The sequence below is a fragment of the Equus caballus genome, chromosome 5, assembly GCF_041296265.1.
Source record: "Equus caballus isolate H_3958 breed thoroughbred chromosome 5, TB-T2T, whole genome shotgun sequence".
In the NCBI taxonomy this organism is placed as follows: domain Eukaryota; kingdom Metazoa; phylum Chordata; class Mammalia; order Perissodactyla; family Equidae; genus Equus; species Equus caballus.
The window spans coordinates 103,452,224-103,469,669 of NC_091688.1; the positions used below are offsets into that span (position 1 = coordinate 103,452,224).

The 17,446-nt window shown below is 44.1% G+C and overlaps 1 protein-coding gene across 11 annotated transcripts in view; it reads right to left on the reverse strand.

Moving 5' to 3' along the window:
- Nucleotides 1–17,446, reverse strand: part of PATJ (PATJ crumbs cell polarity complex component) — a 302,489-nt gene that overhangs the window by 17,992 nt on the left and 267,051 nt on the right. For 8 of the 11 annotated variants that reach the window (XM_070267562.1, XM_070267564.1, XM_023642013.2 and 5 more), the window contains 6 exons: nucleotides 15,600–15,747; nucleotides 14,601–14,687; nucleotides 11,121–11,235; nucleotides 10,392–10,429; nucleotides 6,764–6,886; nucleotides 5,928–6,032 (listed from right to left, as the gene is read on the reverse strand). In XM_070267562.1, coding sequence (XP_070123663.1) covers nucleotides 5,928–6,032; nucleotides 6,764–6,886; nucleotides 10,392–10,429; nucleotides 11,121–11,235; nucleotides 14,601–14,687; nucleotides 15,600–15,747 — 616 coding nt within the window. Of the gene's footprint in view, nucleotides 1–5,927; nucleotides 6,033–6,763; nucleotides 6,887–10,391; nucleotides 10,430–10,841; nucleotides 11,025–11,120; nucleotides 11,236–14,600; nucleotides 14,688–15,599; nucleotides 15,748–17,446 lie in introns of all 11 variants that reach the window. The other 3 variants (XR_011438912.1, XR_011438911.1, XR_011438913.1) reach the window with 1 other exon arrangement.

Below are 17,446 nucleotides of genomic sequence, written 5' to 3' on the forward strand. Positions count from 1 at the left end.
AGGTGTCAGGACCCAAATCTCGCAGTACGAAATACAGACTGAGCGCTCACAGCCAGCCCGGGTCCTAGGTCCACGGTGCAGTGTGCTGCAGACGGACAGGACGGCGGTCAAGTTAAGGGTCCCTGAGAAAGCTGCACCTTAAGATGGAAGAACAGTCAAGAAAAGCTTGCCTTGTCCCAGCCTGGCACGGGTGCAACCCAATGAAGCAGGAAGCACATCTGCTTGACGTTTTTGTTCAGAATCCAGGGACACCGATTTCGGTGACATCAGAATATACTGATTATAATGTGTCTGTTTTTAAAATACCATGGTCTGCAGAGTGCGATGTTTTCACTTTAGAGTAAGAGAAGAAGGGGCAAAGTGATGGCGACCACATCAGCATCTAGTGGCACATCTCAACTGCCACCGAGAAAACCACGTCCCTTCATGACTATATAGGAAACCTCTTATTATAATGAAAGCAATAAAATACCACTTATTTAATGCTTACCATTTGCAACCCACTGTTTTTACTAAACGTTACACCTCATCGAATCCTCACAGCGACCTTGAAGAAAGGAGCTATGACCCCTATTTAGAGGAAACTGAAGAGATGGGTGAGGGATTCAAAACACACAGCTTTCTGGCACTGAAGCCGCCCTGTGCTACAGAATTTCTACTAGGTCTTCATTTCAAGTTCCAAATCTTTAGGTCCTTGTCCTTTTCCTGGAGCTTACCACCCCTTCCTGGCGTCACTTGGCTTTGTCTCCATCACGAACCCCAGAGCCGCGGGTCTCGCCTTGGCTATATAAGAGAATCACCAGCGAAGCTTCAGCCTCCCACGGCCGTGCCACATCCTAGACCAATTACATCCTGGCCGAGACCCAGCAATGGGGATTGCAGTCAGGGATTTTATTCCTCAGCCACGGTGGAGGACTGCTCACAACCACCCCTTTCGTGACACTCACAGGTGCCTTCAGACGCTTGCCCTGCATCCTCCACCACATGCCTTTTCAATTCCCAGCCCAATCCATCTTTCTTCTCTACTGGGGTTTTTCTGGACCAAATTGGTAACTGTGCTGATTTTTCCTCTATAAGGTCACGTCCTTCAGCTAGATCAGCATGGCTCAGCAACCCACTCGATGTGGCCAGCACTCACTAGGCGTCAGCTCTGGGCCAGGCCCTGTGCTACAAGCACAGACGCTGCCTTAGTTTTGGATAAATTCATGGTCTGGGGGGAAACTAACCCCCAGACACTCTCTGTTCTTGGTTGGAGAGTTTCTAAACAAAGGATTTCACAAGATTTGTAAAGGGGGGATGAGGGCGGGCTGAGACGGGTACTCCAGGCATAAAGAATAGCACGTGCAAACCCTTCCTCAGCCCCGAGTAATGCATCGCTCCAGCGGGCTCAGGCTGTCTCTGAACCAGCCGCATCAGCAACACCTGGGAGCCTGTTACAAACGCAAACTCTTGGGTCCCACCTCAGTCCCACAGAATCAGAGGCTCTGGGGGGTGGGACCCAGCACCGAGTTTAACGAGCCCTCCAGGGGATTCTGGAGCATGCTAAGGTTTGAGAAGCACTTCTCTCAAATACCAGCATCTTTTTGTTATTCTTTCTTAGAAAATGATCATCCTAAAAGGGAAGCCACCAGACTGAAACTCCCCTGCAAGATTTCTTTCCTTCTTCTTCAGAAGTAACACCATCCCCACCTTTTCTTCTGCCTCCTTTGCTCCCAACTACTCCCTTGCTCTCTACTGATTTGCCACCAATGCGGAAAGAAAGCACCCAGTACTATCAAAGATTGCTGGCGATTTATCTGCCAGTTTAGTGACTTTTCCACAGTTTACTTTTGCCTCATTGATGAGTGTGCTATTCTTAAAATTCTTTTCTCCCTAGCGTCTAGGGCCTATATTCTTGACTCCTGGTTCTTTTCTATTCTTTTTTCTAGGATATTTCTTTCTGTGTACACATGATAAAAAATTAAATAGTACAGTACATGATTAAAAATTCAGCACTCTTACTCCCTCGAGACACACTAAACTTTTCTCTTTTCAATTCAAAAGGAATAAGCCGAGTAACATGCTTATATGTCTATTTTGAAATTTATCATCTTCCTGATGTCTATCGACTCCCTATTTCAACAGGTGAAAATTGAGCTTGCCAAACTCTTCCACTTCAGTTTTATATTATTTTTAAGTTCTACTTGTTTCCTGTGTTTCTTTAAATATACTTAACCTCTGTAGTTCTAACAATTTCCAACTATCTCTTTTCTTTTTACTTCAACTTTAAAGATTTAATTCTCTATATTTTTCTTTCCATTAATACACCGAAAACCCCCATGCTACTAATATTTTATGCCTCATGATGTTTGGTTGTATTGGTCTTATTATTATGACTTGTACTATCTATATAAGTGTTATTCATACTGAGCCAAATACTATACTATAATTACATTTCCTTTTTTTGGTACAAGTTTATATTCCCCAAGGTTAATAATGCTCTCCTTTTCATTTTTATATACTTATCATAATTCTGCCCCAAACTTTCCAGCTGATCTCAAACTTCCAACTCAGTCAACCACGTGAGACAATCTCTCTGTTCCTCTTTCTCCTCTTTAGTTCAGGTCTCTCCCTTGGAGCCCTCGTCTCCTCTGGCTCCAGTCTGGACAAGCAGATTTCTGTGCCTGCTGCACAGCTGGCCTGGGGCTTCATGCTCTTCAGCACTGGATCCACTGGCTGCCCACTTTCTCACTTTGTCTTTTGCTGGAGTACAGCCTAAAATAATTTTCTCAGAAACACATTACTGAAAAAAAAGTCAGGCGCCATTTGAATCTCTTGTTCTTTTGTAAAGTAGTTTATACTTTTCTCTTTAAAAGTTTTAGGCTGTATGTAGGTATTATCCTTGTGTTATTTATCTTGCTCACCGATTAATGGACCTTCAACTAAATTTATTTCATTGCTTTGTGATTTTTCTACTTTCGTTTTTGCACCTCCTGTTTGCTGGATATTGGATCTGCTGCGGTAATCCCGTCTTATTTTTCTCTTCCACTTTCAATCTAGCGTTCATAGGAGAAATCACCGTTTTCTGTATATTATCTTAAGAAGTACGACAAGTCTCCCTTTCTAACCAGCAGCTGGGCCCTCTTTGATTAGTTTTTTGTGCCCTGGAGGATGCCCTCGAAGGGCCTCCCAAACTGCGACCCTTAATTACTCCCCTGATTTCAGACTCTCTTCTCCTGCCCTCCATACTTGCTGCTGACTCCAAGCCTTTGTCCCTGGTCTGTCTCCACTGTTCTCATTCATTTACTCAACCAAGATCTATGAAGCGTAACGAGCCAGGTGATGGGGATGCCAACACGGGAAAGCCTCTGATGGCTCTTTACCTCCTCTGTTCCCAGCACTGAAGTCTCCCCGAGCACGGGCAGCACACTTCTGCTTGCTGGACATCTCCACCTGGATGTCTCAAACGACAAGGTTCTCTTCTCTCCCGACACACTCCCCCTGTATTCCCTGGTTCGGTTAATGCCACCTCAATCCTCCATTCTCCTACGCTCTAGGGTGATGGAAAATCTCCTAATCGACCCAGAACAAGTCCTACAAGTTCCTTTTGTGATAAAAATTCCTGATAGGTTCTTTTTATCTTTATGTTCTCAAAGAAAGACGTAAAAACAACAAAACTTTCTAGCAGAGTCTGGGTTACCTGATTTTGTCCAAAAAAGGTTTTATGGTAATTCCATAGACAAAAGAGCTGAACCAGGCAAACCAGCAAACTACAGAAGCATATATAATTGGGAACATTTAAACGACCTCAATAACCAAGTCAATCTCTATTAACTAATCTGTAGCTGGGAGTCAGAAGCCATCAGACTTATCGGGCAGAGATATCTACCTCCTTACTACACTTAGAGAGAGCAATTTTAACAGTGGAGAGAAACTTCCAGAAGTGTCGTCTCTTCCACTCTTTTCTCCTTCTCCACCCTGCAGTCTGCTGACCCAGACCTTAGTGTTCTCTGTGCCATATGCACTGGCCGACTGCCTTGCATGGTACACCGACACTAAGTCTTTTCCACATAACCAGGCAGCTATCTGACCTCCCCTACTGCTCGGCCAATGGACTGGCCCACCTGACAATAAAAATAATTACCTAGTGGCAAGGCGGGTGAGACAATTATACCGCTGGTTCTACTCCAGGCACACCGCGTTAATTAAAGCAAATACACTACACACCTGGAAGGCGTCTGACACAGGACACAGAGTCCCCTGGGTTTTGGTGGGACACATGTTCCACACCCACAGTGGTGTAGGTTACAACTGTCAAAACCCCAGAGGATTCTGTGGAGCTTCTAATAGCACGTGTTAGAAACAACACAAATTAACATGACTAACGCAAAAGAACAGTTTGAAACCAAATGTCATTTCCTTTGTAAAATACAGAAATAGGAAAAATAAGGAACTCCTTCAAAAGTATGTTAATTGTGGCAACTTGGCTGAGCGAAGTGTTAATTCTGCGTGGGAGAGCATGAGTTCGTTTTCATTTAAGGTACTTTATATTTAGTTAATATTACACCTTTACATTGTGTCCTCTCATTTCTTTCTGAGGAAGGTGGAACTGAACAAATTATATCAGTGTGTGGAAACAGCAATAATACCAGATTTTGCTAAGGGAAACACTTTTTTTCTTGACATCATTTGAAATAACTTCCCCCTAAAATTTTGTGCAACCAGCGGTCCAGGGCTCTGAGACAGAAGAGCTGCACCTGCAGGCCCCAGGGGTCAGCGCAGCGCGAGGGAAGAGCAAGCGCAGCAGAGAAAAAGGAAGGGCGGCAGGCTCCGGGGATGGAAGGCGAGGGACCAGGCAGCGGCCCCTGGGGGAGGACGGGGAGGCGGGGAGGCCCGCCCGGCGCCCGTCCACACGGTGTTCCAGTTTGAGTTCAACAGAAACTGGGGGACCCAAATCATTGAACAATACATTGCCTTTCACACAAACTCTCTGGAAACGACTGACAGAATTTTCATGATTCCCTCCACTTACGCTGAAGGCCACTCACGTATTAAACGTCTGTTGGGCACTTTGGACTGAGACCTTGACCTGTGAGTGCCAGGCACTGTGGACTGGTTCTCCAAATGTAATGGGATTTCAATTTGAACTTAGTATTTTAAGGCTTGAATGATCTGAGGTGCTGGCTGGCCCTCTGCTTAATAAGGTGCTAAATAGGGGGTTTTATTTTTTTACCTACAAGCCATTTTACTGCCTCTGCAGAAGTATGGTGATTATAATCGGACATTTTTGGGGAAACATTAACAAAACTCACTGCCAGGAGGCAGCCCCTCACTCACTGCACGGTTCCAGCCTCAGAGACACCTGAAGTGCTGAAATGTAAGGGGAGTAACGGACGGCACAGCTCGCTGTGACTTCCTGCCATCCTTCCCTGAGCCTCTGGACAACACTCCTGGGGACCACAGTGGATAAACAATTGTCTGCCTTAGTGGACGACTACTCTGTAGCGAGAATTTACCAGTGTTGGCAATCATTTATGCCACAGGAAAAAGAGCATTGTATTTTCCCCTTCTTTTAAAGGGGGTGGAAGAAACAGCACGTGGGCAGTTCAGTAACAGTTTTTGGGCATAAGAAAAGAAATCATTTCCTATTTCTTGGAAACTCTGATGTACAAAAGAATGCTGGAAGGTAAAAGCCTTGTTGATTTATCATGTGCAGCAAAGAGTAATTTTTCTCCCCTTGTTATGCTTTCATATAATCATGTTCACTGCCTGTATGGGTGGCATTAAAGAATTTCTGAATAAAAATAATAATTTCTTGCTTTCAACCTTCATAATTCACATCGGCAGGCGCCCTGCTGGGCGGTGGTGCATACTGCCAGCGACGCTCAATCTGTTCTGCACACCACTTATCTGCCTCGCACAGCTGCGTGTCCCATTGACCATGGTACCTGCAGGATAATGCGCCCGTAGGCGTTCTTCAGCAGATTGACCACGTCCGCGTGAGACAGCCCATCCAAAGGTTGCCCATTAATGCTGACAATCCGATCTCCAACCTGGAAGTACAAAAGTGGTAGAAAATCACTATCATTAAGAAAAATTAAATTTGAGAAGAATGCTTACAATTCTTTGTAAGTCATATTTCCCATTTGTGGCTATTATGAAGATTCTGTGTTTCTACTGTGTATGCATGTTCCAGAAGCATGAGGAATTTTTATGGCTTTCCCCAAATGCAGACCAATCAGAGTAACAAGAAGGGGGTCAGATTTGATTATGAAAAGGCACAGCAGGCCACTGCTGTATTTTGGAAATGGTGGTGGTTCATACATCCATCACCAGTAATAGTGGGGCGTACAAATTAACTGTTCAATAAAGCTCTGAGCAGGAAGCCAAAGATTTTCTGCTTTATTTCTCTACCCAAGTTAAGATTCAGGGGCAATGCAGAAAAAAAATCATAAGAATGTTGAATCTTTTGGTCGAAGGAAGATTCTAAGGTGAAACCTCTCAGTGAAAACGATTTTGGGTGGAACAGGGTGCTAAAAATACCACAGGGGGCTGTGCAAATGGGTGCCAATTTATCCTTCCACTGAGAAGCTCTGATATAAACAATATTTTTATATGCCCAGAGACGCAATGAATTTCAGACATAAGCTTTCTCCAATGCATTCTGCCCTCAGTGTGGGTCTCTCACGGCCACTGGAATTCAACTTTAAATGAGGCTCCCAGTGGCGGCAACTCCCTCCCACGCGGCCGAGCTGTGAGCACCTTGCCTTTCCCTCCTGTTTACCTTAAGCCTCTGTGTTCGCGCAGCCACACCGCTGGCCTGAATCATGGCGATGAATATGGGGACGTCCCCTAAGGGGCTTCCTCTTCCTCCAGCAATGCTGATTCCAAGGGCATCACTGGGCTCCTAAAAAAGAAGGGAACAGGACGCTCACATATTTAATAAAGAGCTACAACCCCGCTGTCCCCAGACGGCTGAGGAACAAAGCCAGCAGTGCTGCAGGAGGCCAGGGTGACGAGGAGCGAAGTACAGTCAGAGACTCCGGCCCTTGATCAGCTGGGGGTCTCAGGGAAGTTCCACCTCTAAGCATAACACGGCGGGGGCGGAGGGAATACAACACACACCCTCAGGACCGGCCTGAGGGTTAACTGAGATGATGCAGTGCAGTCCTGGCTGACAGAAAAGCTCGAGAAAAGGCAACTGTAGGAGTAAAAAAAACCCGAACCCTGTGCTGCCACTCAGTTTAGCGGCCAATTTTGAGGCAGACTTGGCAAGTCTGTTCTCATATGGTGTTGACGATTGCACTGCCACACAGATCACGCTCCTGTGGGTGTGAACAAACACGCCTGGCTCTGAGAGCCGCACGCCTGCGTGAGCAGACAGGATCTGGAGGACACAGGGGACAATAGGGCCTGGGGAGAGAAGGAAACGAGACAGATTTTCAGGGGAGGAACGTGGTTCACTCGGCCACGGTGAGGAGACTCCCACTCTGGTCCACGTCTTCCCACATTTATAGTGCACCATCAATGTTTTAAAAGCCACGAAAAGAGCAGATGACAACTTCCAGTTTCAGCGTGACAGCACACACACGCTACACACTTGTCTCCTGCCGATCCACACAAAGGACGCCCGTCAAAACGCAAAAACCACCACCCAAGGCTCCGGGAAAGTCAGGAAACTCAAACTGTGAAGAAAAAGGCCAGACTTGGAGAAGCAAGAGCAGGGGTGCGTGTCCCAGGTTTGTCCCGAGGGCGAGCCTGCGTGGGGCAGCTGCTCAGACGCGCACAAAAACTCGCCGGAACCAGGAGGGGGAGCCCCGGTGGCTGAGGATAAAGAGGAAACCAGAGCAGAGAGCCGGAGAAGGGGCTCCCCCAACGCGGGAGTGAACCACGGAACTCGTGGGCTCAGTGCTAAGCGGCACGTGGGCGCGCAGAGCCAAACCAGGGAACTGAGCTGAGGTTTGCACCACCGCCCACAACAGCTGAGGTGGACCGTGGGGTCTGAACCTGACTGGGTCAGCTGCCTGATAAAATATCAACATTCTTCAGTCTACACGGCATAACACTCACCAGGTCCAGGATAAAATCCTAAATTACTCCACATGCAAAGAACCAGGAAAATGCGACCAATTTTCTTCCTAAGTCCTTTCAAAGGTGCAGGACAGTTGCAGGCAAACACCAACCACTGCCTGGTGGGTTCTCAGTGTATGTGGATTAAGCGCACGGCAGCTGTGGCAGAACCGCATGATGGTCGCGGTGAAGGGACCTACATGGTTGCAAGGCTTCTGCAGTTGGAGTCGATCGCTTAAAAACACACACAGTTGAGTGTGCTTCAATGTAACCTCAATGAAGTTGGGAAAGGAAAAAGACCAAAATGACAACAAAAACCCTATGTGAAAGAGCTTTAAAAACTTGTGTCTATGGGGCAAGCCCGGTGGCGCAGCGGTTAAGTGTACATGTTCCGCTTCGGTGGCCCGGGGTTTGCTGGTTTGGATCCCGGGTGTGGACATGGCACCGCTCATCAAGCCATGCTGTGGCAGGCGTCCCACATATAAAGTAGAGGAAGATGGGCGTGGATGTTAGCTTAGGGCCAGTCTTCGTCAGCAAAAAAAGAGAGAAGGATTGGCAGCAGATGTTAGCTCAGGGCTAATCTTCCTCAAAAAAACGAAAAACAAAAACTTGTGTCACATAAGTGTGACAAGTTATTCATTATTATTAACATGATTACTAGTGTTGCCAGGTCATGCCTATAAGAGAGAAGGATGGCAGTGCTGACCTCACCAGTCACGGGTAGCTTGTGTCCTGTTTTCCAGAGTATTTGTGTCCAGCCTATATTCTCTGAATGCACCGACAGTGAAGCCCTGCGCAAAATGGCAAGATGTGTTTCACTGTGGAGTTCCTGCCTGGACCACGTGGAGAAGAACAGGGTGGGTAGCAGAGGCCTTTTTATAAACGCCTTTCAAAACAATTGGCTGAAATGACTAAGGAAACATAAAATATTATTTTATAAGCCTTGGAATGAGCAGAAACTTATGAAATAATTTGGCCTTGTTCAAATCCCTCCTGATGTTCCCCTCGCTCACCCCTAACTACGTGCACATTGGTGCACTGGACCTCCCCATCACGGGGGCATCCGGGTCGCCACCCTGGTGGAAAGACACTGGGAAGAAACGAGGCAGCGTTGGCCAGAGCTGTGGCCAGGAACAACGATGCCACTTCCGGGCATTCACAACGCGCCCAGTGCGCTATACACATCACCTCGTTTAATTGACGCAGCATGTGCCTTGGGGGGCAAACAGTGTTATCACACCATTCTACAGACGAGAAAGCTGAGGCTAAGTAAGTTGCCAAAGGTCGCAGAGCTAATAAAGGACACAGCGCCTTCAAACATGACTGACACCAGAGAACCGAGCTACGCTGGACATCACTGCACGGCAGGCGAACTACGGCTACAACAAGCTCACACTGTTTTTCAATACTTCTGGAATCTCAAATTTAATGTCAAAGAGATCAAAACAGAAGTCTACTTTCCAATATTCTGGATATCATACAGGAGTTTCAAAATCAGGGCTTGACAAATTTATGAACTGAAATGCGTCTTACACAACCTCCTCAGGAGGGCAATTTCGCAGTTCCTATGAAAGGCTTTTTAAACAAGTGTGGCTTTTGACTCAACAATTTCATTTCCAGGAATTAATCCTAAGGAAATCACCCATAATATGGGCAAAAAAGAAAATATAAAGATATTTTACTATAAAAAATAGCAAAAGTTGAGAAACATGCTAATTGTTTAGTAAGAGGAAGCTGGTTAAGAATGTCACAGCATATTCACAGGGCGGAATACTACGCAACCAACAAAAATTATGCTATACGCTGTCAAAAAAATACTCATCGACATAGCAAAAAGTTCATACTTTAGGGGCCGGCCCTGTGGCCGGATGGTTAAGTTCACGCACTCCACTTTGGCGCCCAGGGTTTCACTGGTTCAGATCCTGGGCGCGGACATGGCACCACTCATCGGGCCATGCTGGGGCAGTATCCCACATGCCACAACTAGAAGGACCCACAGCTAGAAGATACAACTATGTACCGGGGGGGCTTTGGAGAGAAAAAGGAAAAATAAAATCTTAAAAAAAAAGAAAAAGTTCATGCTTTAAAGTGAAAAAGATGAGGTATGAGAGTCTAATGTGATACCAATGCACAAAATGCAGTATATGGGATGCACCAAAAATCCAGCGGTCATCTCCACGCCTTACTCTCTTTTTCTAAGTCTGTGTATGTCCCACAGACCACACACTCACCTCGGTAACTTAAAAGAACACACTACCAATCCAACAAATTGCAGTAAGGGAAAATGTACATGTTATGCAAATCCAACACAAACCAGTAAAATAACAAAATAACTGACTTACCCTGATTATCTCAACGGTCCTTGGTCCCACGTCCATGCCTATAAATAAAGAAGCAACACAAGTAACTTTTTAAAATTAAGAGATAACATATTTAGGCTATAATATTGTCTCGTGAGAATGGGATCAGTTCCTAGGCCTTCGAGAGAGAACACTGGAGCCAGCAGGCACTGTGCCCCTTCTCCACAGCCACAGGTGCAGCCACCGAGCAGGGCTGTGCCCCCCCCCCCCCACCCCGGTCTGAGACACATGTGGCCATAACCCTTTGGCCTGACAAAAGCCGCTTGACCAGAGCGGTAGCGGCTGGGATGTGTGATTGGATGGCGCGGAGCGGGGGCATTAGCCATTCACTGCATATTTTTCCGATTTAATCAAGGATAACCTGCTACTTGAGGAAAGACTTGAAAAGACCCCTTGCCCCACCCCACCCCCAGTGGCACATGCACTTCTGACCTGTAACTTTTAAATTTTCTCTTTGTAAATGGTTTCACTTTAGATTTCTGCTCTTCTGTTTTTCACGCGATTTGTGTAAAGTTAAGGGCACATTTCACAGACGAAGCTCTGTGACTCCGTCTCCAGAACAGGCCTTTCAGGAAGCTGAGGCTTATGTGGCCAGGTTCAGTGATGTAAAAATATCTTTATTGAAGGGAAAGGGATTGTTTTTTAAAAATATTAATATTAAAAATAACTGGGTAGCAGGATGGTTTTGCTGGAGGTGTGTCCCAGTAATACCTGGATTCTGGGGGGAAGGGTCGGAAGCTCTTTTTGCGCCGACCAGGTTTTGCAGGCTGCTGACGACAGGAGGCAGGGGAGGGTGACAGCTGCTGTGTGTGCTGTGCTGACTGCCCTGAAACGAGAGCCGGGGTCAGCTGCAGCGAAGCACCGACACGCTCTTAAAATTCACCCTTATTATTAGTATTTTAATTACGGAAGTAACCACACCATATAAGAGAAAATTCTGGAGAGACTAAAAAAGAAACAAAAAATCCCCCAAACTCACTCTCACCGCCCTAACACAAGCCTAGAGCACGTTTTCTCTACTGTATGTGCTTTTATGTATGGTTTCAATCATCAAGGTGGAAAATATGCACTAACAAGCTTTTTTAACTCCACATGAAATCAAAACCATTTTCTAGGTTGTTACATGGTGTTTTTACATGATAGGTTAGTGCTACTATGTGCCATCTGGGGTTACAGTCAACATTCACTCCTTTATTACCCAAATGACATGATCTATTTGCCTAAAACAAGTATAATAAAAAATTGATCAAGGGAAACTTGACCAAATGGGACCCTCAGTTGTAAGAGAAAGCAGCAAATATCAAAACGATATGTTGTTTTAGGAATATGTTAAACTTTTTTTCTCAAAGATTTCCCTAGAGTCAATAATAAGTCAGCCCAATCTGCTATACCTCCATTCCTGTCCTTTCATTCATTTAAATAAATATTTGAGGTCTACAATGTATAGTCATGGATGGCTAGTGGCTACTCACTGCAAATTGCATACATGGTGAAGCGCCTTTCCAATGCAGAAAACAATTCACCAACAACGAATAAAGAATTTCTTCTACCAAATTATCAAGGTGACGCCTAATTGCCTCAAAATTTTAAGCTAAACTTAAATCACAATTATCGCCTGATAAATTATAATTTGATCCATTTCCTTAGTTCTATGATGCAAGTTGTTAGATATTTTAACGTTCTTTATGAAGATTGTCAAATATACAGAAAAGTTGAATTATACAGAAGACATCCATACACACATCACCTAGATTCTACAATTGATATTTTGCTATATTTCCTTCATTACATATATATTTCTCTACTCATCAATTTGTCTTTTTTAAAAAATTGATTTCAAAGTAAGCTATAGACATCAATACCCTTTATGATGGATATATAAATTTAAAGGAGTTTTTTTCATATGGTTTCTGAAAGGATATGATTTAAGTCAATGGTGCCATAACAGATAACTACTCAGAATTGAGGAAGTATAGCATATTACAGCTTTTGCTTAAAAAAAAAATCTCAGATCAATGTGTTTGCCAGGACTTTTATAAATATGGACTTCGCTGGGCAGCACTGCCTCAGTAGTCTGAGGAAAAGACTTCTCAGGAGTTATCTCCATTACACACTTCCCTCTGCAGGATGGAGACCTCTTTCCCAGATGGTGGGAAAAGACATTTTAAAAGAAGAGGCCTGGGGCCCCAAGGTAGAAGACCTCTCTTATGAACCCACTTTCTCTAGGCCGAGTCAACAAATTATAATTCTCCTTGGCCCTCAAAAGAAGGCATCCATCTCCCTATCTTAGAATTGCCCAGAAAGAAATCTGTGCCCTGCAGGGTCCTGACTGCTTGACACGGGTCTGGAGTGGAAAAGCCTGGGACTGGAGCCTGTTTTTCTCTGTCTGGGCCACGGGCTGGTCTTCAAGTCACGATGATGGAGGACACGTCGTTTTCACAGCCAGCTAGACGCCTTCTTCCAACTAGCCAACATCAGTGCAGATGCTCATATCATCTCAGCCATAATTTTAAGGATAAAGTATATTTATCGTTTTTCTTAAAATGGAATTAAACTTCTACCCTCTGAAATAAAAATTTTGTGCAAAGAAGGTTAGATAAAAGTATTTGATGCTTTGGCCCAGGTTGCCAAAATATGACAGCTCACATTTACATACCAGATAAACGGTAATGGCGGTTTTTTGGACACTTAATGATAGAGCTTGTAAATTTGTTAGCTCTGCATTTAACCTGAGTGTGAACTTTATTAATCACTATGATGCTCATGTACATTCCTTAAGGATGGAAATCCAGTTCTGCCTACCACCGCCCCTGTCAGTCCTCACTCTTCTGAAAACACTGGAGCTCCTTGCACCCCTTTGTGCCTCTGCATATGCTACTCCCTGTCTGGGATGCCTTCTTCCTCTTTTCAATCTATCAAACTCCTTCTGGAGTGAGATCCAATGGAACCTCCTCCGTGTAGCCTCTCCAGGAATAAACGTTCCCTCTCCGCATTGTTCACTGCATTCTAACCTCCCGTGTGCAACGACGCTTTAATGGAATCACCACAAGTGAACCTCCCGTTAAGGAAGAAGCTGAGATAACCATGCTGCATCTCAGGTTCCCACAGCTCTGGTCAGAAGCACCCTTGTTCCCTCCTGGACGCTCACAGCAGCCCTGCGGCTCAGTATCTGCTACCCCTTACAGACGCCAGAAACGGGAGAAAGTTGCAAACTTAATGTGATGTTTACTGAGTTTGACTGCTTTGAAGATTCTCTAAGACAAGCCAGCTTGTCTGTGATCCTATCTGAACAATGGTATTTTTCTTCACCCATTTTCTAACCCGACGAGGCAAAAGAGGCAGCTCACAGCATTCCAGAAACACTCGTGTGTCAATCACAACATCAGAACATCTTCTGAACGAAGGCCTCAGAGCGGCTTTACGTCTGAGGTGACCAGAGAGGGCACCAAAAGTCATGCTTTTAACCTCAAAACAAAGGCCTATCTACAACCCACAAAGGGGATTACGGGGTCACATGTAAATTTCTACCATTTCAGTATGTACCACATGGGACTAAAATATAGTCTACCATCTTAATTTTGTCAGACATTACAATGAAAAAAAAAACGCAGTGAAATCTACTTTGTTAAAAAAAGAAGTAGCACTTACATCAGCCTTGCAAATAAATATAAGATATTTGCTAACCCACGAATATCACCCATTAAGGCCGCCCTCCCACAGGAGAAGCCCTCACACTTCACTCTCCTAGGAATACACCAATACACCATTAATTGCCCTCAGCATGTGTGAGTGGCTATTCACAAGTTAACTTTATAGCCATATTTAATTGAATGAATAGAACAATGTTGTGCTAATGAGGGTCAAATTGCCACCAGATGTTGCTTCTTTCTGTTTTTTTAAGAATAAACACAGCTGTGTGCATGTATGCACAGGCAATATAGAACTAATACTGGGGGGAAAAGTGGTTCTAAGAAAACATTTGCAGGCAATAAAGGAGAGAAAAATCTAGAGATTAATGAATTTCCATCCCACCTTTCATTTTTATTTCAAACACATTAAAATACACTGAGCTTGGTGTTGTGAATATGCTGTATATTACACATTATTTCCAAGTAATCATTTAGGAAATGGGGAACTTTCTCCCAATGGGGACAGTTGAGTGAGTCAGTCTGATGGGAAGCCATCAACAACCTGACTGTTCTGCAACGTCTTCCTCAAGGAGGTCCAGGAGCCAGCGCGGAGTCTTCCAATCTCCAGCTGCACCAGCCCCTGCGCACACTTGGGAAGATAAGAAAAGAACAGAGGTGAAAAATGGCAGCATTTACGTTCTAAATTATTATGGCAGAGCCTCCACTCATCTCGGCAGCCAAGAACTGTAAACGGGTGATGAAGGCAACGGGCAAAGAGCAGATTCAGTAATCAAAACATCACACAAAATAACAAAAATTCATCAACTCAACAGTATTCATCTCATGACTTCATGACTTCTTTAAACATGTTAGAAGGATGAGATTTCAATTCACCTCTTTTCTCTTCCTTCCTGTCTGATGAAAGTGTTAATGAGCAGTAAAATAATTAAGAAGAAGTGGTGAAAAGGAGGACAGAAAAATCAAACATAGAGATAATCTGCAAATACAATCCTCTCTTGAGTGATAACTGATAATTGACTATATTAGGAAATCAGGATTTTAAAAATAAACAAAATCCATTTGTCTTTGCAAAAGCTTCCACAGCTATTTGCGAAACAGAATAAGATTCAATGGGTTATAGTTGAGTGGAAATTTACAAGAATTTTTATTAACTACTTTCTTCTAAGGGAGGTGGGGTCCACGTGGCAGGAATGTGACACTCGGAAGGGAATCCTGAACCTCAGCATCTCTACAACTTCGGTGGGAGGCAGGGTGGGTGGTAGGAAAACCTATAGAGGACAATTGTGGATCCCTGGAATTCTCACAAGCATGAAAAAAAAGCTTAGAAATCCCCAAACAGACTTCCCTTCAATCCCATTAGTGAAGATAACAGCTTTCTTTTAAAGCTATTCCTGATTGGTTAAAGTAATCAGAGATTAGATCTTTAGTAAAAACTAGAGCCAATGCAAAATCCAACCCATTTTATAATCAAGCTGGATTAGAACTGTTCCCGCTGGGCTTCAGTTATGCCAGCTGGGCACACAGCCGCCTAGGGACTCACCTTGAGGACAGTGGCCACTGTCTCCTGTGAGGCATTTCTCATGTCCTCCCCATTCACAGATAAGATCTGATCTCCCTGAATCAGTCTTCCATCCAGGTCTGCGGCTCCACCTTTCACGATGTCAGAAATAAACACTCCATTTCCACTTCTGTGAACATCATAAAGCAGAGGGTAATGGCGCAACCTGATAATTCTTTCTTAAATCTGAGATTACTGACATTATATATAGATTCGTTAAATCCTAAAACTTGGAAGAAGGGTCCTATAATGCCATCTAACCCAGAGATAACCCACTAACTTCCCAAATGATGAGCTCAGAGTGCTTGCCTTTTAAATAATTTTTGCCTATTTATGATGCCTATTGTAATATTCATTTTCATTGGCCCAAAGGCATAATTTCTGCAAGAAGATAATTTTAGTGAAATGAAATGGAAATTCACTTTGAAAAAAAGTAGAGCTAAGTACTCTTAAAATGTACAGGTATTTCCTTAGAGATCGGCTCAGCTATTACATCTGATCTATTTCTGGCCTCTTTCTCACTCTCCTTCTTCCTGCTTTTATGACTTTATGGTTTTAATCATATTTATTCATTTGATGAATAAATAAACGTATGTCTCAAAGTTCAGGAGGTTAAAAAGGGGGGACCTTGAAAAGTCTCCCTCTCACCCCTTCTCCCCAGGCCCAAGTCCCTCTCGGAGGCAGCCAAGGTCACCTGTTTCTTGGGTGTCTCAGTGTCTCCAAGAGATATTCTATGTGGACATAAGCAAGTGCATGTGCGTGTAGTACAAACGTGTGAGTATGCACACATACTTTTTTTTTCTTTAACTCTGCTTTTTCCACTCAACACTCCTTGGCAATTGGTCCTTCCTAGCACTGAGAGCGTCCTCATTGTTCTTTATGGCTGCATACTATTTTACAGACGTTCTTTATTTTCACTTATTGGTAAAATATTGACAGACACAGAGGTTATTTCCATTCTTTAACTATTGCAAACAATGTGCAACGAATAACATACTTACAAGCACATTGTTAGGATTCACTCCGAGTCGTGGAACTGCTCTTCAGAGAGCTGTGAATTTTGAGAGCTTATACCTCTGATCCCTTACAATGGAACTTTTGCGCTAAAGAAGGTAAACGTTCCTTACAAACTCAATCTGAAATACTGGCGTGGTATGAAGATTATCTCATTGATCCACGACAAGATAATAAAGTACCACCCATTTCTAAGTGGAATCTCCCCAGGCACGTGTATGTGTCACAACAAGCAGGCAAGCTTCAACATGGTTTCTGTTAGGTGCTCTGCACCCAGATGTGTGTTGAGTTTGTTTAGAAATATGAATCTCAGTTTTTTTGTTTTGTAATGTATTTTCAGATGGATGGTTTTATGGTGCTGAAGCAAAAAATGAGATCACGACAGCACAGTACTTGGCACAAAATCAGTGCTCAAAAATGGCAGCTAATATTTTTATTTTAATAACCGCTTGGACTGCTAGACAGAAGCATTAGGCTAGTCATGAGAGGCTGTTGAGGGCACATGACATAATATATACAAAACCAACTTCGATTCTTCCAAAGAAGATGTTTGACACCATTTAAGGTCACATTGGGATATCCCCTGAAAATCCCACAGCCCTGTTGGAAGCAGCTCACACTGGACATCTAAAGCCAGCAAACCCTGGAAGCTGGAGCTGCAGTGCCAAGACAGTACTTCCTTCTCTGATATTCTCATACGACTGCGAACAGTTACCGTGATTCCCACCACGTGTGTAAGCAGCATGGGCTTCAAAACAGCAGCCTAGCCACGACGAACAGCAGCCTAGCCACGACGACCTACCTAAGCTTTTGGT